General features: G+C 34.8%; 1 protein-coding gene across 2 annotated transcripts in view; it reads left to right on the top strand.

The window, feature by feature from the left end:
- CSMD3 (CUB and Sushi multiple domains 3) overlaps positions 1-25,692 on the top strand; it is a 1,379,111-nt gene that overhangs the window by 1,261,800 nt on the left and 91,619 nt on the right. For both annotated transcript variants that reach the window (XM_004372959.1, XM_004372958.1), the window contains 3 exons: positions 3,049-3,237; positions 4,198-4,375; positions 5,392-5,537. In XM_004372959.1, the coding sequence (XP_004373016.1) occupies positions 3,049-3,237; positions 4,198-4,375; positions 5,392-5,537 (513 nt within the window). The remainder of the gene's footprint in view (positions 1-3,048; positions 3,238-4,197; positions 4,376-5,391; positions 5,538-25,692) is intronic.

Raw genomic sequence — 25,692 nt, 5'->3', positions numbered from 1 at the left:
TTGTTTGTTTGTTTTTTGTAGATGTAATTTGTAGGCAACTGTGAAGGGAGAATGATGTTTTTCTGAGAACTAAGAAAACCCTAATCATGAAAAAAGGGTTGAATTAGTCTTAAGTTAATACATAGTCAAATTAAGTAAGGCAATGCAATTAAGCAAGGCAAGCTGGATATCAAAGATTGATCTTTGCTTTTGTATCAAAATGAGTATATTGAAAAGATCTTGTTAGCATAGATATGTTATATGTAAAATTATTTAGTTTTAAATTATAATGATAAAATAATATATTTCTTGATTTCATTTTCTTGCTATGACAATATAGAGTAAATACTTAATAATCATATTATATTCTACTTATCTCTAATATAATATTGCTGTGTTATCTTGAGCAAGATTTTTATCTCTTTTGAGTGCAAGGTTTGGGTTCAGGTGGACCTGCGCTCAAATGCTGATTCTAACTATTCAATCTAATGTGACCTGTGGCTCTGACATCATTTCTTCATCTGCATAATGGAATTAATAATAGTATCTACCAGAGAAGTTGTTTCAAACTTTATATGATAAAATGCATGTAAAATATGTACCACAGTGCATACAATTATTAAATATTCAGTTCATTTTAGCTATCATTATTATTGTGGTACTTCAGAACTTAAATGTCTAAGTCCTGTTGAAATTAAATATTTAAAGTTATGATATTTTAAGCAAGCAGCATAGTTCCAATGGCTACAATTTTTAATTTTTAAACAAATTAGCTTAAAAGTTGATTGCGTCTATGCCCTTATTATCAAAAGACTTCTTGAGAGTGTGATACTTAGAGTGTGAGCTCCATGAGTGCAGAAATTTTTATATTGTTTACTGATGTATCTCAAGTGCCTAAAACAGTAAGAGCACAAGAAATATTTGCTGAATAAAAGCATATGCACAAAAGAATACTTGGCAGTAGTCAAAATAGACATTGTAAACATCAAACTACATTGGTCTGAAATAATTATATTTTGTATTACACTTGCATAAGTAGTTTAAAGAGACAACATCACACGTTATCCTTTAAATAAGATAGGAGTCATTTCTACCACCTATCAGTACAGAATTAACTATGGTCTTGAGAAAATGGATTATTTTAGAAACAGTTGGGAAACTGGGCTTCTCTTTACTGCTAAAAGGCTCACAACCAGATTTATGGGCCATCTCTAGTGAGTGTACAGAGTCTTATGCTAAGCACTTTGCTACTCACTGTAAACCTGGCTTCATCTATTTTTTTCTTACCCTCATTTTCCCTTAGCCTCCAAAAATGATGTTCTTATTTGGTGATCTAAAACTATATGTTGAACTTTATTGACTGTTTTTTTTAAATTAATATGTCCTTGAAAATGATTCATTATTGACATAATAGTGTAAAATATATAAAATTATGTTAATGTTGTCAGCATGATATTAATATTATCGACTTAAGCCATAAAGTATTACAACTAGACATTATTTGTGAATTACATTGAGTTTTAAAAACAATCTCATCTTTTACCACATTATAGAATTGAATTAATGATATTGTTAAGAAATAGGCTAATCTATACAAATACACAGAGTCAGTATTATCTTTTTGGATTGATTTTGCAGTTATACTTTAAGTATTTGCTGAATTTTGGGAAAATGCGTGGTATGCAATTAAGCATACTCTTCTACTGATGGACTCAGTTCCAAACTTAATATTATGCTGGCAACATTATTAGGTTTAGTCCTGTATTGCATATTATTTTTTGATGGGAACTTTTCTCCTGAATAATTAAAATCTCTGTCCTACACTTCCTTATTAAACTAAAAACCATAGAAAGGTAAAGGGTTGTACAAATAATCACGGTATCATTCATTCATCTATAAGTCCTTTCCTAGCTTTCAAAATTACTTTTTTAAATATAAAATAAAAATTTAAAGGGTTTATTTAATAGTATCTATATTACAAATCCTAATGACAAAATGCTACATGTAATGGATTGCCTTAAATTAGAACTAGAACTCTTTTGGTTTAGCTATTTTTTTGTGTGGAAAACCTATTCAAATATAAAAGACATTCTGAACTCAAGCACCTAATGTCTTAAAAGAACTTGTTCATTAATTTTGAAATCTTTGATTGTAAATATTGGGGTGAAATTCTAATAAACTGCTTAGGGTAGGTTGTTGAGTTTCAAATGTCCTTTTCTTTTGCTTTTGAGGATATAGAATTTTAACGTCAGTAGCAAAATAGTCTTAGGTTACTAGCAATTAAAATTTATTCATTAGAATATGATTTTAAGCTAATTAATTTTAAGATTCTAAATATTTATAATATATGGGCATACACACTTCATATATTCAAAATTCATTCAGCAATGTGTATCTGTGTACCTACTATGTGAAAAGCAATGAGTCAGACTTTGGGGATACAATGGTAAACAAAATACACGAGAATTTTGATCTCATGCAGAATGTAGAACAAGAGTAGTGTAAGCAAATAGTTATGCTGCAGTGCCAAAAATACCATGATAATTGAAGTACAAAATTTTACACTAGAAGGAAATTTGTATCCTAGTACTTTTTATTACTAAATAACTTCCTTGGAGAAACTCGACAGAGGGACATTGTGGCTTGCTTTTTTCTAGAGAAAAAATAGTAACAATTATCAAAAAGACTCAGAATTAGGTTCATACACATACACACACACATATATTTAAATGTACATGTAGTGAAACTTGGAAGCAATAGCATTCTATGTAAGGAATCAGAATTAATTAAAATGCTAGCTTCAATAGCAAGTTTACATTTTCATTAAAATGTAATGAGGAAACTAAATGCATTTGTATGAATTGTACTAACATTTTAAATGTAAAAATTTTAGACGTAAGAAGAAATTCGTATTAGATTGTCAGTGACATCATTTATAGTAAATCTAAATTGCTATTTTAAAGCAACTACAAGCAACGCCACATCAAGTTGTAAATAGTACCCATCTTGGTCTTCTGAAATTCAGAGTGGAAAAATAAGTGCCTTTCCTTTTATTTTTTTTATTTGCAGCTTATCAATTACAAAGCTGTCCTGATCCACGCCCATTTCGAAATGGTTTTGTGATTGGCAATGATTTTACTGTGGGTCAGACCATTTCGTTTGAATGTTTCCCTGGATACACTTTAATTGGAAATTCAGCTCTCACTTGCCTTCATGGAGTCAGTCGTAAGTGGAATCATCCACTTCCAAGGTGTGAAGGTATGTTTCTAATTTCAAGCTGTCTTTTAGGTGATGTCGTCTATGTTTAATATTTCTTGTTTTAGCACTCTTTCGTGCCTTCCTCTTCAAATACCATGCTAAAGATGAAGTTTGTTTTTCAGTTGAATAATCATAGAACCCAAATAAAAAACTCTAAGATTTCATAATGAGTAACTGATTTTATCATTATTGGCAGACGTCCTAATGTTCCCCATTGGAAATTAAAATAAAATTAACATTTCAGAGTTTTTACTATGGGTGTGAGTCTTGTGTGAGTGCATGTGTGTGTGTGTGTGTGTGTATGTGTGTGTGTTTAATAGTCATGCTTGTATAAACCAATAACCTAGATATACTGTGACTGAATTTGAGTCCCTGTCCTCTAGAAAACCCCTTTAGAAATAAAAAAGGCTTGAATCTCCTATACATGATATAAGACACATAAAAGCTAAACAGTATATATGTATTGATAAAGAATTTGAAAAAATAGAAGGCTTAATGTGATTTACTAATATAGTAATTGTTAATAAAAATTATGTAACATACTTCATATGAAAAAATAAATTAAAGTTGGCTGTATTTTGTATAAGGAGCCCTGCTGGTACAGTGGTTAAGTGCTCAACTGCTAAACAAAAGAGCAGGAGTTCAAACCCACCAGCTGCTCCACGTGAGAAAGATGTGGCAGTCTGCTTCCATAAAGATTACAGCCTTGGAAACTCTATGGGGCAGTTCTACTCTGTCTTATAGGTTCACTATGAGTTAGAATCAACTCTACGGCAATGGGTTTGTTACGGGTTTATGTTTCGTACGTGGTTGCCAGTTTCAATTTACATGCCTCAACTAGGGTAAAAACACAGCACGTAGATAAATTTTATACTGCTTAAGAGATATGGTATTTGCTTCTTTATTTATAGTCAGTTTTGTTATTATTATTAACATTTTCATTTTGTGTCTTTTCTCTAGCTCTTTGTGGTGGGAATATAACTGCAATGAATGGCACTATTTACTCTCCTGGATATCCGGATGAATATCCAAACTTTCAAGACTGTTTTTGGCTTGTAAGAGTACCCCCTGGGAATGGAATCTACATCAATTTTACTGTCCTTCAAACAGAACCAATCTATGATTTCATTACTGTATGGTAAGCCAGGACCATTGTTATTGATTGATTGAACTATATATAATAATGGAACAATGTAGGAAATGAAATACATCACAATCCTCTGTTACAAATTGCCATCTGATATTTGAAGTGGTGTGAGTAACTGAGGGTGACAGTATGTGATTTGCAGAATGAAACCAACAAGAGAAATACGTTTTAGCTTGTTTGCCCATGAAGTAGCTAAAAACTGTAGAACAAAAAACTTTATGGTTAAAAAAGCTTAAAAGGTGTTATTAAATTAGCATGCAAAAGCAGGGAACTAATGACAGAGTAAATTAAAAATAAGAAAGATCTCTGTTCACAAAAGCCTGTGAAATTAAAGAGCCGATATTCAAATAATTATTTTATATCACTGTTCAATTTCTGTCATAGTTTATTATAAAATATTATAGTTGCATTATTATGATGTTGTTAAGTGAAACATCAGTATTTAAAAATGTATTATAAAAAGTCTCTATTAATCATTGACAATTGGTTAACAGAACTACTGTATGATTCGTAAGATTTCTAACAGCCTATGATTCTCCAGATTGTTGCTAAAGAAAATAAAAGGAGGACAAACTTCAAGCCCAAACCTCAAATCTTTAAGAGAATCAGCATGTCGGAGAATCTATGTTGTGGTCAAGGAGCCCTGATGGCACAAAAAAGATTACGGCCAAGAAAACCCTATGGGTATTTCTACTTTGTCACATGTGGTCGCTAAGAGTCAGAATGGTCGCCAGGGCACCCAACAACAACATGTTGTGGGCAGGAAACCAAACTACGTAATTGATTACAGCAAATATGGATGCATTTCATTTGGGCAAAGATATGATCTATTTTTATACTTGTCATTTTTAAATATGTTATCACCTAAATAGACATAAAATATACACCACTATGATTTGCCGTTTATTGCTTAACTTACCTACTGCATCTTTATCATCTCAAATGTAATACTTTCATTAAACACTTGCAGAATTCTCCAAAAAAATCAAATCTGTCTCTCACAACAGGGATGGACCAGACCAAAACTCACCTCAGATTGGTCAGTTCAGTGGGAATACAGCTTTGGAATCAGTGTATAGCACTTCAAATCAGATTCTAATCAAATTCCACAGTGATTTCACAACAAGTGGCTTTTTTGTGCTCAGTTATCACGGTTGGTATTATCTAAGAGTTTCTATTTCATTTGGTACTGTTTAAATTGTCCTGGAAAAAATTGAATGTAATCGATTTTAACCAGTAATTGAAAGGTATCAAAATTTGACATTTTTTTGTTATTGTAACTTTAGCATTTCAAATACATTTACTTGCAAAGGAAGACCTCTCCTAAGCATTTAGGGACATAAAAATATGAGCAAATGGAAATAGGATATAAATCAGTCAGTAATTATCCAGTAGAAAATAATCATTTTTGCATGGAAACTAATAAAAGAGAACCAGCTGTTCATAGTTTATTGCATGTAATTTTGAAACAGCAATAGATTTTTCATACAAAATGTTTAATCTATTCAACCTGCTGTGACTTTTTCTAAAATTAGCATCAAATATCTTTATGCTTTTGATAAGGTTACTCATGCATTCATAGCCTTGATACAAAACTGTATCTATTCTAGAATCTTAGAATTTTAAGTAACTATTCCAGATCATTAAGTTTATAGCTTTCATTCCTGTGGAATGATTTATGGAGAGTCTCAATTTTACTTCTTTGTATAGAGCTGATCTTCATAGCATTAACTTCATAAAAGGACATTCAGAGGTTTCACAGAGGTTTTTTTTCCCCTCTTAATTTTCCCTTTTATCCCAAATAGATTATATTCCATTATAAATCAGAAAATATTAGTTTGTTTTTAATTATTATATTCTTTTATCTGCTGTGATCATACTCCCATAGAAATACATTTTCCTTCTTAAAACTTTGTCAGACCAATTCCAAGAGTATTTCACAGAATCAATAATCTACTAAATTTTCAAAACTTATATGAAAAATTTTCAAGACAAATGTGCATGTTGTTCATTATATTATATAATGTAGTGCTTTTTACCTTTTTAACACAAAAATAACAAAATCTTTCATACTCAAAGCTTACATTCCTTGAAAAATAGGTAAGTCAAATATGATTGCACACATTGGGTTTCAGCATAGAAATAGAAAATTGACCATAAAATATTCAATTTGCTTAATCTGAGCATTTGTCAGTCAGTTGATGGGACCTAATTAATAGGGAGCCTTGATAGTGCTGTGGTTATAAGCATTTGGCTCCTAACCAAAATGTCAGCAGTTCAAACCCACTAGTATCTCCATGGGAGAAAGATGTGACAGTCTGCTTCCATAAAGATTACAGCCTTGGATACCCTATGGGACGGTTGTACTCTAGCCTGTGGGGTAGCTAAGTGTAAGAATTGACTCAACAGCAATTTTGTTTTTTTTTTTTTTTGGTACCGGTTCACAGCTGCCAGAGATTCATGTGCATTCCAGCACATCCAATTAGAAACAAGGACGTTCAGGTGGACAGCTTTTATTCAGGCCATGCATTGTTGTTTTTAATAATTCATTAGCCTTTTCCTACTCAATTGATCATTGATGTTGGCAGTAAGTCGCTAGTGAGCACTTAAGCACTGCATCACCAAGGCTCCAGGTAGATATAGCCTAAGACTGCAACAACAGCATTATTATTTTGATACATAATTGTAAATTGGGAACCAATAAATTAAGTAATTGTTAAGATCAAAAGATGAATTAGTTGCTGAACTGAATTATGTACATTTTTTTCTCTTCATGGACTTCTGCCTAAATTTTTATTATTTTTTGCCTTGCCCAAACAAACGATAAAAAGGGACTATTCATTGATGTAATATAAATATCCATAAGTTAATCTTATTGGGAGAGTAAACTTCTTATAAAATTTAGGAGACACTTCTAAGGGAAAATATTGTCAGAGAAATGTATGTCTGTGTGTGTTCATATAGAAAATATGTATACATACTCAATGACAGTAGATTTATATACACATGTATGTGAATGTATATACATATATTCTCATTCCAAAGTACCTTATTTTAGTATCTGAGTGTTAGTCATGTATAATAGAAACAGAAGTATCTTAGGATAAGACAGACGAAATATTTGTTTAGTGCTTTGTTTTTCACTTGACCTTTGTCAGGTTACTGTGTAGCTCTCCACTTTCCTCAGTTATAAAACAACACAGTATAATTGCTGAGAGGATTCAATGAGATACCACATGCAGAGAAATTACCCAAATGGTATATATTAGGTTGAGCCATAAGAAGTTGTTTGTCAAAAATGCTGAATAATTGGCAAATTTGTATCATTGAACCCAAGTAAACACTATCTTTGTTGCATTATCCCTTTCATAACTGAATTTCTTTGTGTTGTGAATTTTTTGTTGATGGCGTGTGTTTTCAGTAGTGGAACGCATGCAGTTTAATGAACTGCATTTAAATTTTTGATCAGCAATATGGATTTTGAGAAATATTATGTGAGAGTACATGTTCCCATCAGTCACTGGTGGCACTCTGGTACCATGATTTGTGGGATGAAATCTGCCTCAATGATCCTGGAAGGCATGATTTATTGTGGGTGCCTTCCATTTTGTTACATTGGGCACCCTGATTTTCCAAATATTACAAAAAATAAAATAAAAACCAAACCCACCAGGGCTCCTTATCACACAGAAAACCATAAATATGCTTACAAGGCTTATCTAGCTGTACAAAAGCCAAAAGAGACAAAAGTTTGATCCAATCACATTTCCTGGATACACTGCCTCACACATAAACTCTCTACCCCAGCTATTTTGCGCCAATGAATGTTTCTTTCATTTTTCTCCATTATACAAGTCCCCACTGGAGGGTTGCAAAAACTTTTAGTGGGACAGGCAACCTCCCAAGAAACCTGAGAGGCGGAAAATATGAGTGGGCAACTGTATATCCCAACTATGATGAAAGGGTTATTAGTCTTACCTTGCAGACATATTATGAGAATTGGAGACTATGAACAATATACAGCTAGCATAGTTTCTGGCAAAGAGTAGAAGTTCAGTAAATGCTAGTTTTCTTACCATATTTCATCTAACATTTTTTATTTTCTGTCAGGGCATTTATTTTTATTTGTGTTTGTACTTTAAATTTGCTAATAAGGCGCAATTTCCAGAGTCTAGTGAAGCCTAACATTTGAATCAACATCCCTAGAAATTTTACCCAAACTTTTAAAATAAGCTTGAAATTTGAGGATGTATCAAGGGTTCATGATAAAAGCAAACTGATAGTCTAAAATCCATTAGCCCTAGTACGGCCATTTTGTTAAAGCACTACTGTCATCCTGACTCACCTTTTAAAAAATGCACAATATCTACACTATATTAAATTCAAAGCTACCTTATAACCTGGTTTACTGAATCTTACTCCCCAGTGCCTACTCTGACCCAATCAAGTTGGTTCTCTAATTGTCTCTCTGAGCTTCAATTTTTAAATTGTATCATCACCTCTGCCCTAACCTTGATTACTTATTCATCTTCAGTTCTTTATAGGTCTCTTTACCTTAAGTCCCAACTCCCACTTCTCGATAACTTGAACTCATAGTGATTATTTTCACCAAATTTTGAAGAACTTAATTACAGTGTGGCCTATTGTTTTATATGTCTTATAGGTTTAATGAGAGTGAATGATTTTTTGAGGACAAAGATCACATTGCTTCTTTTTATCTCTTTAAAATTTTTATTATTAACAAAATGGAATGGAAGCCACTATCATTGTTTAAAAAAAGTGTTGTTTAAATGAATTGATTTGAACTGTATTAATGGCAAATTTATCAAGATCATTTCAGAAATATACCATATATGCCCATCGCCCTCATAGAAAAGAGAAGATGCCTGTTTTCAAATCAGTATTAAGATAATTAAAAATGTAATTGGCCCACATTCTCATAGCCAAGATTGAGGCTATTTCTCAATGCCAAAATTAACTCTCCTAATGATTAAAAAAAATGGTGAAGACATTTGGTATTTTTTTGATAAGTAAATTAGGTAGACAATTTGCTATTTTTTTTAATACTTGCTGTAAACTAATTGATCATTTCATATATCTAAAAGTGTAAAAGTTTACTCTCCACACAAATTTCTTTGAATTCTCTTATTAATTCAATAGCTTCTTCTGTTATAACACACCCTAGAAGTCATAAATGATTTTCTCAGAAGTTTGGATATTTATTTTATAAATTTGACAGGTCAGTCTTTCAAATATTTCTTACAGTCACATTTGATGACTTGGGTTCTGTTTATTAATATTTTTTAAAGTATGATGTTTAAAAAAAAATCTTGTTTTATTTCTCTCTAACCTGACTTCCTTTATATCTATTCATCCAGCTGTCTTTTATAAGTCATCACCTGCATTAAGACTTTCATGATCAAAAATAACATTCATAAAAGGCTTTAAAAAATGAAAGTTCTGTGCAATGAAAATGTAGGACAGACATAAAGGTTGATGCCCTTTACTTCAGATATCACACCTCTTCGTCTGAAGAAATGATTTTCTCTGAGTTGCTGTAATCATAATATCCTAAAGTAAGGGTTGAGTTTTCTTAATATCTGCTATAGAGTCAAGATGGGGTAGGCTTTTAATAAATAATAACAATACTCACGCCTAATCAGTGATCCTTTGAAAGTAAATTACACAAAACCAGTTTTAACTGACTGTTTTTGCAGACAGTGACTTTGTATAATAGTCAGTGCAATAGCGACAGCTAGCAGGGGCAGATTAATGAGTAAGCAAGGTATGCACGGGCTTAATTTTATTTACTTACTAATCTGTAGTGCACAATTTCATGTAGGGTTCACCACATTTTTGATGTGTAAAAAACAGGTGAAATTGTGCACTACAGATTAGTAAGCACAAGTAAGCTCTTACATACCTTGTTTATTGGGTAACCTGTCCCTGATAGCTACCATGTGCTGACAACTTAATATGCTGGGCACTGTGTTAGTTGCTTTCCATATATTAATTGCTAATTTTCATAATAAACCTGCAAGGTAACTAGTATCCCGTTTAAATAATGAAAGAACTGAATGAAAAATTAGGTAACCTGCACAAAGCCAGAGAACTAATAAATAGAAGTACGGGCTGAAATTCAAAATACATCTACCTGGCTTCAAAGAATGACCTCTTTTGAATAATGAAAACAACAACAGCAATAATAATAATAGCTAAAATTTATTGAGTACTTATTAAGTGTCAGGCAATGTCCTAAGCTGGTATTATGTATTTATTGTATTTAATGGGATGTAAACTTAATTTTTCTTTAACAATTCAGCAAAATGATTTTCATTTTTAGCAAGATATCATTTCTAGAAAATACTTCTTCAAATTATACCTTCAAACTTTAAACTTCTTAGTACTTCTCTTCCCCAGGACCTACAAACTAACAACAGCACATTTATAGTTTTATTACAACTCTGTTCTCCTTTGGCTTATACTTTAAAAAATGTGCAATGGTCATTTTGCCAGGAGATGATAAGTTTTACTGGGATCTGACTTATGATAACAAAGCAACTGTTGTTAGATATCCTCTAGTCAGCTCCGAGTCATAGTGACCCTACGTACAACAGAATGAAACACTGCCTGGTTTTGCATCATCTCCACAATCTTTGCTATGTTTGAGCCCATTTTTGCAACTATTGTGTCAGTCCAGCTCCTTCAGAGTCTTCCTCTTTTTCACTGACCCTCTACATTAGCAAGCATGATGTCATGTCCTTCTCCAGGGACTGGCCCTTCCTCATAAAATGTCCCAAGTATAGGAGACAAAGTCTCACTTCCAAGAAGCATTCTGGCTGTACCTCTTCCGAGATAGACCTGTTTGCTCTTCTGGCAGTCCATGGTATATTCAAAATTCTTTGCCAACACCATAATCCAAAGGCTTCAATCCTTATTCAGTCTTCCTTATTCATTTTCCAGCTTTCACATGCACATGAGGCAGTTGAAAATACCATGGCTTGGGTCAGGCACACCTTAGTCTTCAAAGTGACATTTTTGCTTTTTAACACGTTAAAGAGGTCTTTTGCAGCAGATATGCCCAATGCAAAACATAGTTTGATTTCTTCACTGCTGCTTCCATGGGCATTGATTATTGATCCAAGTAAAACGAAATCCTTGACAACTTCAGTATTTTCTCCGTTTGTCATGATGTTGCTTATTGATCCAGTTGTGAGGTTTTTATTTTTTCCTTTATGTTGAGGTGTAATCCATACTGAAGGCTATAGTCTTTGATCTTCATCAGTAAGTGCTTCAAGTCTGTTGGCTTTCAGCAACAAGGTTGTGTCATCTGCATATCTCAGGTTGTTAATGAGTCTTCCTCTAATCCTAATGCCGTGTTCTTCTTCATGTAGTCCAGGTTCTTGGATTATATTCTCAACGTACTGATTGAATCAGTACGGTGAAAAGACACAACCCTGATACCTTTTCTGCTTTTAAACCACGCAGCATCCCCTTGCTCTGTCTTAATGACTGTTTCTGGGTCTATGTACAGGTACCCCAGAATTAAGTGTTCTGAAATTCCCTATCTTTCCAGTGTTATCCAGACTTTGTTATGACCCACAAAGTCAAATGCCTTTGCATAGTCAGTAAAACACAGGTAAATGTCTTTCTGGTATTCTCTGGTTTCAGCCAGGATCCATCTGACATCAGTAATGATATCCCACATTCCACATCCTCTTCTCAATCTGGCTCAAATTTCTGGCAGTTCCCTGTAGATGTACTGCTGCAATCATTTTCGAGTTATCTTCATCAAAATACTGCTTGTGTGTGATATTGATATAATGATATTGTTCGATAATCTCCACATATTGTTGGATCACCTTTATTTGGAATGGACACAAATATGGATGTCTTCCAGTCAGTTGGCCAGGTAGCTGTCTTCCAAATTTCTTGACATAGATGAATGGGCATTTCCAGCGTTGCATGCATTTGTTGAAAAATCTCAATTATTATTCCATCAGTTCCTGGAGCCTTATTTTTCTTCAATGCCTTCAGTGCAGCTTGGACTTCTTACTTCAGTACCATTGGTTCTTGATCATTTGTGACTTCCTGAAATGGTTGAATGTTGACCAGTTCTTTGTGGTACAGTAACTCTGTATTTCTTCCATCTTCTTTTGATGCTTCTTGAATCATTCAATGTTTTGTCCATAGAATCCTTTAATAATGCAGCACTAGGCTTGGATTTTTTTTTTTTTTCCCCCAGTTCTTTCAGCTTGAGAAATGCTGAGATTGTTCTTGTCTTTTGATTTTCTAACTCCAGGTTTTGCACATTTCATTCTAATACTTTGCTTTGTCTTCTCTAGCTGCCTTTTGAAATCTTCTGTTCAGATCTTTTACTTCATCATTTCTTACTTTCACTTTAGCTACTCCAAGTTTAAGAGCAAATTCCAGAGTTGCTTCTGAAATCCACTTTGGTCTTTTCTTTCTTTCCTATCTTTTTAATAACTTTTGCTTTCTTCCTATATGATGTTCTTGATGTCATCCCACAACTCATCTGATTTTCAGCCATTAGCGTTCAGTGTGTCAATCTATACTTGATATGGTCTTTAAATGCAGGTGGGATATACTGAAGGTCATAATTTGGCTCTCATGGACTTTTTAAAATTTTCTTCAGCTTCAACTTGAGCTTGCATATGAGCAATTGATGATCTGTTCCACATTCGGCCCCTGGCTTTGTTCTGACTGATGATATTAAGCTTCTCCATAATATAACCAGAATGTATATTCATTAATTTAAAACAGAATGTATTATTTTAAGATGTTTAAATCCATTATCTAGGGTACCTCTTTTTTTACTGTCACTATATTGTTGTTGTTAGGTTCTGTCGAGTCTATTCTGACTCATAGCAACCCTATGTACAACAGAATGAAACACACCTGGGTCCTACACCATTGTCACAATCGTTGCTATGTTTGAGCCCATTGTTTTAGCCACTGTGTCAATCCATCTCGTTGAGGGTCCTCCTCTTTTTCTCTGACCCTCTACTTCACCAAGCTGTCACAGTATTAGGGAAGCTAATTGATATCCTGCAGATTTTTTTGAAGGGCATAATATAATTTAATAATTGATATTATCTATAGGATCACTATGAGTTGGAATTGACTCGACGGCAACAGGTTTTTTATTTTTTCTGCTATTAGTGAGTCTTCTATTATAAAATAAGGTGATTATATATTGACTTAGATTACTTTAAAAAATGCATTTAAAAGGTCTATGACATCTTCTAGGTCATCCTTTAAGGTTTTGTTACCTTTAAAATAAATTCTGTATTTGGGAACAAGTATATTTAAGTCTACAGAGTCTCATCCTAAAAGGGATTGCTGTAGATATAAAGACACATTTTATATCAAACATAAATCATCATTGCTTTAACTGTGTGAGCCCTTTGCCTCATATAACCTAAAGATCTGACCTCTTTTCATATATACATCAGGCAGAGCATTGAACTTCTAAAGTGTTTCATTGTGTGATGTCCAAGAAAGCCTAGGGGGTATGGGCATAATACAATGATGTCCTTCCATATGTCTTTCTTTTAAAATATATGTAATAAAATGATGGAGATAAAATTAAAATACAAACTGATGAAACTGTTATGAGGAAAATATAATGTAATTTAATATTGTTTAAATGAATAAAAATTGATTTATGAGTCATGTCAAAATTACATACCATTTTTTGACATTTTCTTGTATGCACACAACCACCGTTATTTGTCATATTTTATTTCTAAAATAGTCTACGGTAGATCCCCGTCAGCCAAACACCACCAGAAACTCACTGTTAGTTAAACTAAGTTGAATTAATTGGCTCATTGTAGTGAGTGAAACTGCACACCATGAGGGACAGTGATCTTGTGGCATCTCAATAACCGGGGTGTTAAGAGAGGCTTGTTATAGAATTTAGGCTTGTGCTAAATGATTTTGCGGAGGGCTCATTGTTTTGCTCTGGATTGAGCGCTGTCAGAAAATTGGAGTAATACTAGATGGGATATCTTAGTACATTTTTTTAGAAGGTGGAAGAAATGAAGCACAGCTAAACTATAATTGTTAAAGAAGTGACAGTTATTTGTATTTGTTGAAATGGAAAGTTCTTGGTCATTTTGGTGGTTTGGACAGTGTTCTTGTGTTTTCCTGTGTTCAGGCATGATTGCCAGAGGTGTCTTGCTTTTGTCTTTGTCCAACAAGGTCAAAAGTGACCCAGCTGATGTTAGTTTTCAGTGAAATTGTTTATGTTCAGCAGTTAAATATCATGGCCTACCAGTTAGAGCCAGGCTAACTCCAAGCAAATAGCAGACAGGGGCTGTTTTTTAATTTTTTCTTCTCAACATGCAGAGTAATTTAAAGTGACATCTAAAGATAACTATAGCATATTCCTTCACAGTCAAAACGAAAGCAAACCAAATAAAACCATGACGATGAACAAGGAGAGGATAATAGAGACTGACTAATAATAACTGTCACTGCTGATGTACTCTCTTTTATCCCAGTGTGCCAAGTAAATCAACACCATATGCTACTGGTCTCAGTACTAAGGCAGAATATCTTCATTTAGCTATCTTCATGTGACATAGCTAATTCCTGCAACAGGTATTGGAATTTTCCTATGATAACTCGGGCAATTTTCCAGTAGCTTTGCTTACTGTACTTGTTATTTCCACTCTAGGAAAATCTCAAGACTGACTTATTCTTGTTCCATTCCTCATGATAGAAAATTTCTCTATCACATTTCTAAATCCAGGGAGGAGCATAGTCTTCCCAATTACTAAGATTCTCCCTTATACAGAGAAATAGACAGATTATAAAATATTAATGGATCAAAAGTGATATTTGTAAGCAGTTTAAGCACTGCTGAAACATAGATACATGTTTCACTTGAGCTCTCTAGAAAATTTTCCCCTAAATAGAAAAAGTTTATTATTTTTCTCTTTTCATTAGAACTCTGGGAGCATTTGTTTAAATACTCTTAATTTTGCTTTCAAGTAGAACTGCTAAAATTTATTTTAGATAAATTTACCAAGATTACATAACTGAACATGCAATTATCAATGCTTTGTCTCCACCACATCTTCCCTAAGTCATGAATTATCATACAATAATTAATTTGGGCCACCATTGAAATAAACCAGTGGTTATATAGCACTTAGAGTTTAAAGGGGAACAGAGAACTTTTTTTTTTTTCCTCTGTAAGGAATGCTGTGTCCTTACTTAGCAAAAAGGTTGTGTGCTTGTCCTTTTTTGGTCTGGAAAAAGAATGGTAATTTGCCAGTGTTCTGTTTTGTCTTTTATGAAGAAGTCTTTGATAGCCCAGTTGATCTGAAGTAGATGAATGCAGCATTCTTTTCTGGAGTTGGAAGTTTCATTGCAAAGAAAATAGAAATTAAAAATAACCAAAAAATATTGCCAGAATCAAATCCTAAAGCAATTTCAAGGAGCAAGTTTGCTAGACCAGGAATAGGACATCCACATACACTTGTAGAGAAAACGTAGCACTATTCCAGCAAATAGCCATCCTCAAGAGATACTGACATGTAAAACAGGACCTACCATGTAGTTATTAAATAGTAAACAATATTTTAAAGCTGAATGCCATGCCAAATAAAACAATTCTTCTAAAGAGAACATAAAAGTAGATCATATGTGTATTTTAAAAATGTACTATGGTTATTACTTTGAAACTGTTTCTAAATTAAATATTGCATCAAAAGCATGGACTAAAATGTATGCTCACACTATTTAAAATTTAGATGACATAATTTAGATAACATAATAACTGGATGTGTGACCTTGTCTGCCTCACATAACTTCTCTAAGTGTACTTCTCCCTCCCATTCCCAAAAAAGTAAAGAGATTAGGTCATTTATAAGGTAACTTTCAGCTGAAACATTCTATGATTCTACCCCATATAATATTGGATATAGTAATACCAGACCTGTTTATTTTCTTCCAAATCAACCAAAGCATATACTATTTAGAGGGTGAGATATTGTTTTAAGTTAATCAGTTATTAATTAATATTTATTGAGTATGATTTTCAGAGCACTGAACTTGCAGTTTTGAAACTGTAGACACATACAGTCTGTATTATACATGACTATATAATGAGTCACTCAATTCAAGGACTTTGTATTTCAGTATAATGTACATCAGACTAAAACAATAAAGAATCTAAGCATTTCCAAAGTATATCAATATAAATAAGAATAGAAACAAAGTGAGTAGTAAGATGTGTTCTGGGAAGTCACTTCAGTACTAGCCCTTTGAATGATAACGCGTTTGTGAGTGTGGTAATGTTATGAAGTTGAAGTTTTGTGAAGTATATGTGTGCAGAGGCACATGTGTCATCCCAGCAGCCATGCTGATATTACCTTTGCCAAGCAGAGAATGTGCTCTCCCTTTGAAATTAGGCTATATCAGGCACTGTTCTAAGCTTTTTACTTATTTTTTATATTGTTGTAAAATCAAATGCTTTTTTTTTTTTTTTTTTTTGGTGTTTTTAGGAGTGAGTTTTTTTTTTAATAGTGCTTTAAGTGAAGGTTAAAGTTCAAGTCAGTTTCTCATACAAAAATTTATACACTTTGCTCTGTGACTCTAGCTGCTCTCCCTATAATGTGACAGCACACTCCTCCTTTCCACCCCGGATTTCCCATGTCCATTTAACCAGCTTCTGCCCCTTTTTGCCTTCTCATCTCCCCTCCGGACAGGAGCTGCCCGTTTAGTCTAATGTATCTACTTGAGCTAAGAAGCACTCTCTTCACAAGTATTATTTTTTGTCCCATAGTCCAGTCTAATCTTTGTCTGAAGAATTTTGGGAATGGTTTAAGTTCTGGGCTAATGGAGAGTCCGGGGGCCATAACTTCCAGGGTTCCTCCAGTCTCAGTCAGACCATTAAGTCTGGCCTTTTTACTAGAACTTGAGTTCTGTACCACATTTTCCCTCTGCTCCCTCAAGGGCTCTCTTTTTCTTTTGTGTTCCCTGTCAGGGCAGACATTGGCAGTAACCGGGCACCATATAGTTCTTCTGGTCTCAGGCTGATGGAGTCTCTGGTTTATGTGGCCCTTTCTGTCTCTTGGGCCAATATTTTCCTTGTGTCATTCTCCTTTGCTCCAGGCAGGTTGGAACCAATTGATGTATCTTAGATGGCCACTGGCTAGCTTTTAAGACCCCAGACGCAGAAAATTTTCTTAATAAACTTTGTTATGCAGATTGACCTAGATGTCCTCTGAAACCATGGTCCCCAGAACCCTGCTCCTTGGAAGTATTTCGTTGTATTTAGGAAACCTCTTAGCTTTTGGTTTAGTCCAGTTGAGCTGACTTCCCCTGTATTGTGTGTTGTCCTTCCCTTTACCTAAGATAATTCTTAACTACTATCTAGTTAGTGAATACCCATCTCTCTTCCTCCCCCCATTCATAGCCATCAAAAAATGTTTTCTTCTATGTTTAAACCTTTTCTTGACTTCTTATAATAGTGGTCTCATACAATATTTGTCCTTTGGCGACTGACTAATTTCACTCAGCATAATGCCTTTCAGATTCTTCCAGGTTATGAGATGTTTCACAGATTCATCGTTATTCTGTATCTGTGTAGTATTCCATTCCTTGAATGTACCATAATTGGTTTATCCATTTGTCCATTGATGAGCACCTAGGTTGTTTCCATCTTTCTGCTATTGTGAACGGTGCTGCAATGAACATGGGTGTGCATGTTATCTATTCATGTGATGGCTCTTATTTCTCTAGGCTATATTCCAAGGAGTGAGATTGCTGGATGGTATGGTACTTCTATTTCTAGCTTTTTAAGGAAGCGCCAAATCGATTTCCAAAGTGGTTGTACGATTTTACATTTGCACCAGCAGTGTATAAGTGTTCCAGTTTCTCCATAACCTCTCCAACATTATTATTTTCTGTTTTTTGGATTAATGCTAGCCTTGTTGGGGTAACATGGTATCTCATTGCAGTTTTGATTTACATTTCTCTAATGGCTAATGATTGTGAGCATTTCCTCATGTATCTGGTAGCTGCCTGAATGTCTTCTTTGGTGAAGTGCCTGTTCATATCATTTGCCCATTTTTTAATTGGGTTATTAGTCTTTTTGTTGTTGAGGTTTTGCAGTATCTTGTAGATTTTAGAGATTAGATGCTGAGCAGATCTGTAGTAGCCAACTTTTTTTTCCCAGTCTGTAGGTTGTCTTTTTACTCTTTTGGTGAGGTCTTTGGATGAGCGTAAGTGTTTGATTTTTAAGAGCTCCGAGTTACCTAGTTTCTCTTCTGATGTTTGTGCATTGTTACTTAAAGTTTGTATTCTGTTTATGCCATGTATTAGGGCTCCTATTTTTTCTTCCAAGATCTTTATTGTTTTAGATTCTATATTTAGGTCTTTGATCCATTTTGAGTTAGTTTTTGTGCATGGTGTGTGGTATGGGTCTTGTTTCATTTTTTTGCAGATGGATATCCAGTTATGTCAGCATCATTTGTTAAAGAGACTGTCTTTTCCCCAATTAATGGACTTTGAGCCTTTGTCAAATATCAGCTGCTCATAGGTGGATGAATTTACGTCTGGATTCTCAATTCTGTTCCATTGGCCTGTGTATCTGTTGTATCAGTACCAGGCGGTTTTGACTACCGTGGCAGTATAATATGTTCTAAAATTGGGTAGCATAAGACCTCCCACTTTGTTCTTCTTGAATAGTACTTTACTTATCTGGGGCCTCTTCCCTTTCCATATGAAGTTGGTGATTTGTTTCTCCATCTCATTAAAACATGCCATTGGAATTTGGATAGAGATTGCATTGCATCTGTAGATCGCTTTGGGTAGAATAGATATTTGCATAATGTTGAGTCTTCCTATTCATGAGCAAGGTATGTTTTTCCACTATGTAGTTCTCTTTTGGTTTCTTGCAGTTGTGTTTTGTAGTTTTCTTTGTATAGGTCTTTTATGTCCCTGGTTAGATTTATTCCTAACTATTTTATCTTCTTGGAGGCTATTGTAAATAATATTGATTTGGTGATTTCCTCTTCGAAGTTCTTTGTAGACATAGAGGAATCCAACTGATTTTTGTATGTTTATCTTGTATCCTGATTCTTTGCTGAAATCTTCTATTAGTTCCAGTAGTTTTCTCGTGGATTCTTTGGGGTTTTCCGTGTATAAGATCATATCATCTGCAAATAGAGATACTTTTACTTCTTCCTTACCAATCTGGATGCCTTTTATTTCTTTTTCTTGCCTAATTGCTCTGGCTAGGACTTCCAGCACAATGTTGAACAAGAGTGGTGATAAAAGGCATCCTTGTCTGGTTCCCGTTCTGAAGGAGAATCCTTTCAGACTCTCTGCATTTAGGACGATGTTGGCTGTTGACTTTGTATAAAGGCCCTTTATTACGTTGAGGAATTTCCCTTCTATTCCTATTTTGCTGACAATTTGTGTCATGAATGGGTGTTGGACTTTGTCAAATGCTTTTTCTGCATTGATTGATAAGATAATGTGGTTCTTGTCTTTTGTTTAATTTATGCGAAGGATTACATTGACTGTTTTTCTAATGTTGAACCATCCCTGCATACGTGGTATGAATCCCACTTGGTCATGGTGAATTTTTTTTTTTCCTCTGTTGTTGAATTCTATCGGCTAGAATTTTGTTGAGGATTTTTGTGTCTATGTTCATGAAGGATATTGGTTTGTAATTTTCTTTTTTGTTGTTGTTGTTGTTTCTTTAACTGGTTTTGGTATCAGGGTTATGCTGGCTTCATAGAATGAGTTTGTAAGTATTCTATCCTTTTCTGTGCTCTGAAATACCTTTAATAGTAGTGATGTTAACTCATCTCTGAAAGAGTGGTGAAATTCTCCATTGAAACCATCAGGGCCAAGGTTTTTTTTTTGGGTGGGAGTTTTTGAATTACTTTTTCAGTCTCTTCTTTTGTTATAGGTTTATTTAGTTGTTCTACTTGTGTTTGTGTTAGTTTAGGCAGGTTGTGAGTTTCTAGAAATTTGTCTGTTTCCTCTGGGTTTTCAAATTTGTTACAGTACAATTTTTTTATAGTATTCTGTTATGATTCTTTTAATTTCAGTTGGCTCTGTTGTGACATCACCCATCTCATTTCTTATTTGGGTCATTTGCTTCCTCTCCTGTTTTTCTTTTGTCAGTTTGGCCAAAGGTTTATTGATTTGGTTGATCCCTTCAAAGAACCAGCTTTTGGTCTTGTTAACTCTTCCAAGTATGTTTCTATTTTCCATTTTGTTTAATTCTGCTCTAATTCTTATTATTTCCTTTCTTCTAGTGCCCAAGGGCTTCTTTTGCCACTCTTTCTATTTGTTCAAGTTATATGGTTAATGTTTTGATTTTGGCCCTTTCTTCTTTTTGGATGTGTGCATTTATTGCTATAAATTGACCACTGAGCACTGCTTTTGCTGTGTCCCAAAGGTTCTGGTAGGATGTGTTTTCATTCTTATTTGATTCTATGCATTTTTTTATTCCGTTCTTGATTTCTTCTATAACCTAGTAGTTTTTGAGCAAGATGTTGTTCACTTTCCATGTGTTTGACTTTTTTCCTTGCTTTTTCTGTTATTGATTTCCACTTTTGTGGCTTTATGATCAGAAAAGATGCTTTGTAATATTTTGATGCTTTGGATTCTGTTAAGACTTGGTTTAACAGACCACCCTAATATGTGCTCTAGTCTGGAGAATGTTCCATGTGAGTTGGAAAAGAAAGTATACTTTTTTGCTGTTAAGTGGAGTGTTCTTTATATGTCTATGAGGTCAAGCAGGTTGATTGTGGCATTTAAATCTTCAGGGTCTTTATTGAGCTTCTTTCTGGATATTTTGTCCTTCACCAAAAGTGGTGTGTTGAAGTCTCCTACTGTTATTGTGGAGCTGTCTCTCTTTTCAATGCTGTTAGAGTTTGTTTTATGTATTTTAGAGCCCTGTCACTCAGTGAATAAATATTCATTATGGTTATGTCCTCTTGATGTGTTGACCCTTTAATCTTTATATATTGTCCTTCCTTATCCTTTGTGGTTCATTTAACTTTAAGTCTATTTTGTCAGAGATTAATATTGCCACTCCTGCTCTTTTTTTAGTGTTGTTTGCTTGATGTATCTTTTTCCATCCTTCGAATGTTAGTTTTTTTGTGTCTTTAAGTCTAAGGTGTGTCTCTTGTAGGCAGCGTATGGACGGATCGTGTTTTTTAATCTAATCTGCCACTCTCTGTCTCTTTATTGGTGCATTTAATCCATTTACATTCAGTGTTATTATTGATAAGTATGAGTTTAGTGCTGTCGTTATGATATCTTTTTTGTGTGTGCTGTTGATAGTTTCTTTGTTTGACTTAAATTTCTGTTAAGAGTCATTTTTCTTTATGTATTTTCTTTTCATCTTTTTCATTGTTGTTGATTTTGTATTTGCTGAGTCTTTATGTTTTTCTTCTTTTTTATTTAGATGTGTAGGATTGTTAGTTTCCTTTGTGGTTACCTTAATATTTATCCCTATTTTTCTAAGATTAAACCACTCTTTTATTTCTTTGTATCGCCTTGACTTCCTCCCCATGTGAAAGATCTATGACTACATTTTTTAGACTCTCTTTTTTGTTTTAACGTTGTCATCTTTTACATACTGACGTCTCTGTTTCCGTATTTTCAGCATTGTAGGTTTAATTTATTTTTGTGACTTCCCTATCTGGATTGACATCTAGTTGCTCTGTCCTATGTTCTAGTCTTGGGTTGTTATCTGATGTTACTGATTTTATAACGGGAGGAAACCCTTTAGTATTTCTTGTAATTTTGGTTTTTGCATATTCCCTAAACTTCTGTTTATCTGGAAATGCCCTAATTTCGCCATAATATTTGACAAACAGTTTTGCTGGATATATAATTCTTGGCTGGCAATTTTTTTCCTTCAAGGCTTTATATATGTTATCCCTTTGCCTTCTTGCTTTCATGGTTTCTGCTGAGGAGTCTGAGCTTAGTCTTATTGACTCTCCTTTGTAGACAACTTTGCATTTATCCCTAGCTGCTCTTAAAATTCTCTCTCTACCTTTGGTTTCGGCAAGTTTCATTATAATATGTCTTGAGGACTTTCATTTGGGATCTACCTTGTATGGGGTTTGATGAGTCTCTTGGATGAATGTCTTCTCATCTTTCACGATATCAGAGAAGTTTTCTGCTGACAAGTCTTCAATAATTCTCTCTGTATTTTCTGTTCCTCTCCCCCCATTCTTGTACTCCAATCACTCATAGGTTATTCCTCTTGATAAAGTCCTACATAATTCTTAGGGTTTCTTGATTTCTTTAAATTCATTTGTCTTATTTTTCCTCAAATAAGTTGGTGTCAAGTGCTTTATTTTCAGTCTCACTAATTCTGACTTCCGTTGCCTCAATTCTACTCTTGTGACTGTCTATTGAGTTGTCTAATTCTGAAATTTTATTGTTAATCTTCTGTATTTCTGTTTGCTGTCTCTCTATGGATTCTTGCAACCTGTTAAATTTGTCATGATACTCTTCTATAATCTTCTTAACTTCCTCTATTGCTTTGTCTGTGTGTTCCTTGGCTTGGTCTGTGTTTTGCCTGATCTCCTTCATGATATCTTGAAGAGTTCTGTGTATTAATCTTTTGTATTCTAACTCTGGTAATTCCAGGAAGTTCTCTTCCTCAAGAAGATTTCTTAATTCTTTGTTTTGGGAGCTTGCTGAAGCCATCATGGTTTGCCTCTTTATGTGATCTGATATCGACTGTTGTCTCTGAGCCATCAATAATTTATGTTTATTTATTTTACATTTGCTTATTCTGTACTAGCTTCTTGTTTTGTTTTGTTTTGTTTTGATATACCCAAATAGGCTGCTCATGTGAGCTAGTTTGATTATTGGCACCTTTGAAGCTCTTACGTCCTGTCACCAGGTGGTTAGGTCTGTTACTAGGTTTGTGAGCTCAGGAGTTTGTTTTCTTTTCTTATTTGGATTCATCTCAGGTGTTCAGACAGTCAGTCACCACGTGTGTGGTGCAGGCTCTCACTTATAGTCCTAGATGGGTAGGGGTGATTGGTGTAGGCACAGGTATCTGGCTGCAGTAAGAGGTCACATACTGAACAAGGCAGGGTGCTGATGGCTGTCTGTAAATGGGAGGAAAACATGTCAGTGCTCCCTAGAGTGCGTAAGTGGATGGGTTCTGCATCCGGAGTATGAGTACCCAATGCTGTTGTCTGGAAGGACTGGGAAAACCACTTATTCTTGGACCACTGGTGGCCAGGTGGTATGGGTAAAGCACCAGTCTTCAGGCCCCTGATGTGGGTAGGTGAGGACCCTGCTTAATGGGCAGAGTGGTGTCAAACGTCACGAACCTACCACTCCACCATATAGCTTATACGGTAAAGTTAGGCTTCAGGTATATACCCTGTTGTACGGTGGTAACGAGGGCCTTCACTGTTGAAATGGGCCAGCACAGGTCTATGCAGGGGTGAAAGGCATTCAAAGTCCTTGGACCCCTTATGCCTGTGCCTAGGCAAAGGAGCTGTGCCTGTCCTGAGTTCTTGGCTTAGGGGAGCTGGAAGATTGTTTTTTCCCTGTTTGTTAATTTTTCCCTCTCCAAGGCCAGGAGAGTGGCTCAGGGTGCTTAACAGGTCCTACTTGCAGCCCAGGGGACTTGGCAGTTGCTGAAGCTGGCTGGGACCTGGTGCAGAGCAGGGAAGGAGCAGGTAAATGGGAGAGAGATTCTTCCCAAATGGGGTGTTTTTTGATCCATATGGTAGGTTAAACGCATATAATTATCTTTTGCCAGTTGAGCACTGCTTTTCACTGGCTCTGGAGGCCTGAGCATACTGTCCACCTCTCGGTCTCTCCCAACATGGAAAACACGTCCTGAACGCCACTGCTCCCCTCACTGCACACGCCAGCCAATCCAGTCCGCAAGGCGGTGGCTCCCACTGGGTTAGGTCTAGCAACTCCTCGGTGCTTCTGAACCATCTCTCCTTCTCCCTGCCACTCAGTCCAGTTCCTCAACTTTGCATTTGATGTTCAGGTTCCTAAATTATCATATACACTCAATTCACTTGTTTTTTCGGGTCTTTGTTGTAAGAGGGACCACCGGAAGTGTCTGACTGCTCCACTGTCTGGACCCCACCTGCTTTTTACTTATTTTAACTCAATCCTAGTTTTATGTCCATTTTATAGATGAGAGAACTGAAGCAAAAGTCTTAGTAATTTCTCTAAGTTCAAAGAGCTAGCAAGTAGCAGATCCAAGATTTAAACACAGGCAGTCTGCTTCCAGAGTGAACAGTAGACCAAACTTCTTTGTGTACCAAATTAATTGCTCACTAACAAAAATTGGAGAATATATATTTTCCAGTGATGTTGATTGATTTTATAGAAACATTTTCAAGAAGAGAAGCAAAGGGTCACAGTGTTTAATGCCCCTGTCACTAATTGCTTTTGATTACTAAATATTTGATGTATCAAAATCTCAGATCATTGCTTTGTTATACCCTGTTCTTACCCACCAAGATAACATGCCTAAAGTTTACTTATCAATTATTTGCCAAATCAAAATGTCTTTCATGAACAAGTGAAACTTGGGAAAGCAGAAGGTTTCACTATTTCACCAAATGTTGTTACTCATCTGTGAATATCAAATCTGTGGAATGAATGGAACTCAAACTTGACATAACACCTGTATTCTTAATAATAATAATTTACCTGTATATAATGCTTACTATGTGCTAAGCACTGTCCTGCATGCTTTGCTTTTTATAAATCCATTCGATCCTCATAACCAGCCTTCAAGGTGATATACAATTATTATTATTATCACTTTACAAATGAGGAAAATTGGGTAGAAGGTAGGTAACTTGGTCTAGATTTCTCAACTGGTCGGTGTTGGAAACTATTTGAACCCAGAGTTCCTTGATCCAGAGTCCATACTAATATTATAAGAATATATATATATTTTTTCTTCATTCCACATTCATGCTTTCATTTTTCTAGCATTCAGTCACTCAGCAAATGTTTATTGAATGCTGAGATGTTTCAGGTACTGTTATGCTCTGAGGAGTTAGCAGTTAATAAGATAGGCAAAAGTTTCTGCACTCATGGAGATTTCATTCTAGTACAGGTAAATGAACAGTAAAACAAATAATTCTTACAGATTGTGAAAATTGCCAGGAGGGAAATAGAGAGATATGAAAGAGAGTAACTGCAAAGTCAAGTTTAGGTAATCAATGAAGACGTCTCTATTTTAGTCATTTGTGGACAAAGTTATAAAGGAGATGGGAAGATAATTTTTAAGAAAGGAA

The sequence above is a fragment of the Trichechus manatus genome, unplaced genomic scaffold (genome assembly GCF_000243295.1).
Source record: "Trichechus manatus latirostris isolate Lorelei unplaced genomic scaffold, TriManLat1.0 scaffold00022, whole genome shotgun sequence".
NCBI classification, from domain to species: domain Eukaryota; kingdom Metazoa; phylum Chordata; class Mammalia; order Sirenia; family Trichechidae; genus Trichechus; species Trichechus manatus.
This window is presented reverse-complemented; position numbering and strand designations above follow the sequence as displayed.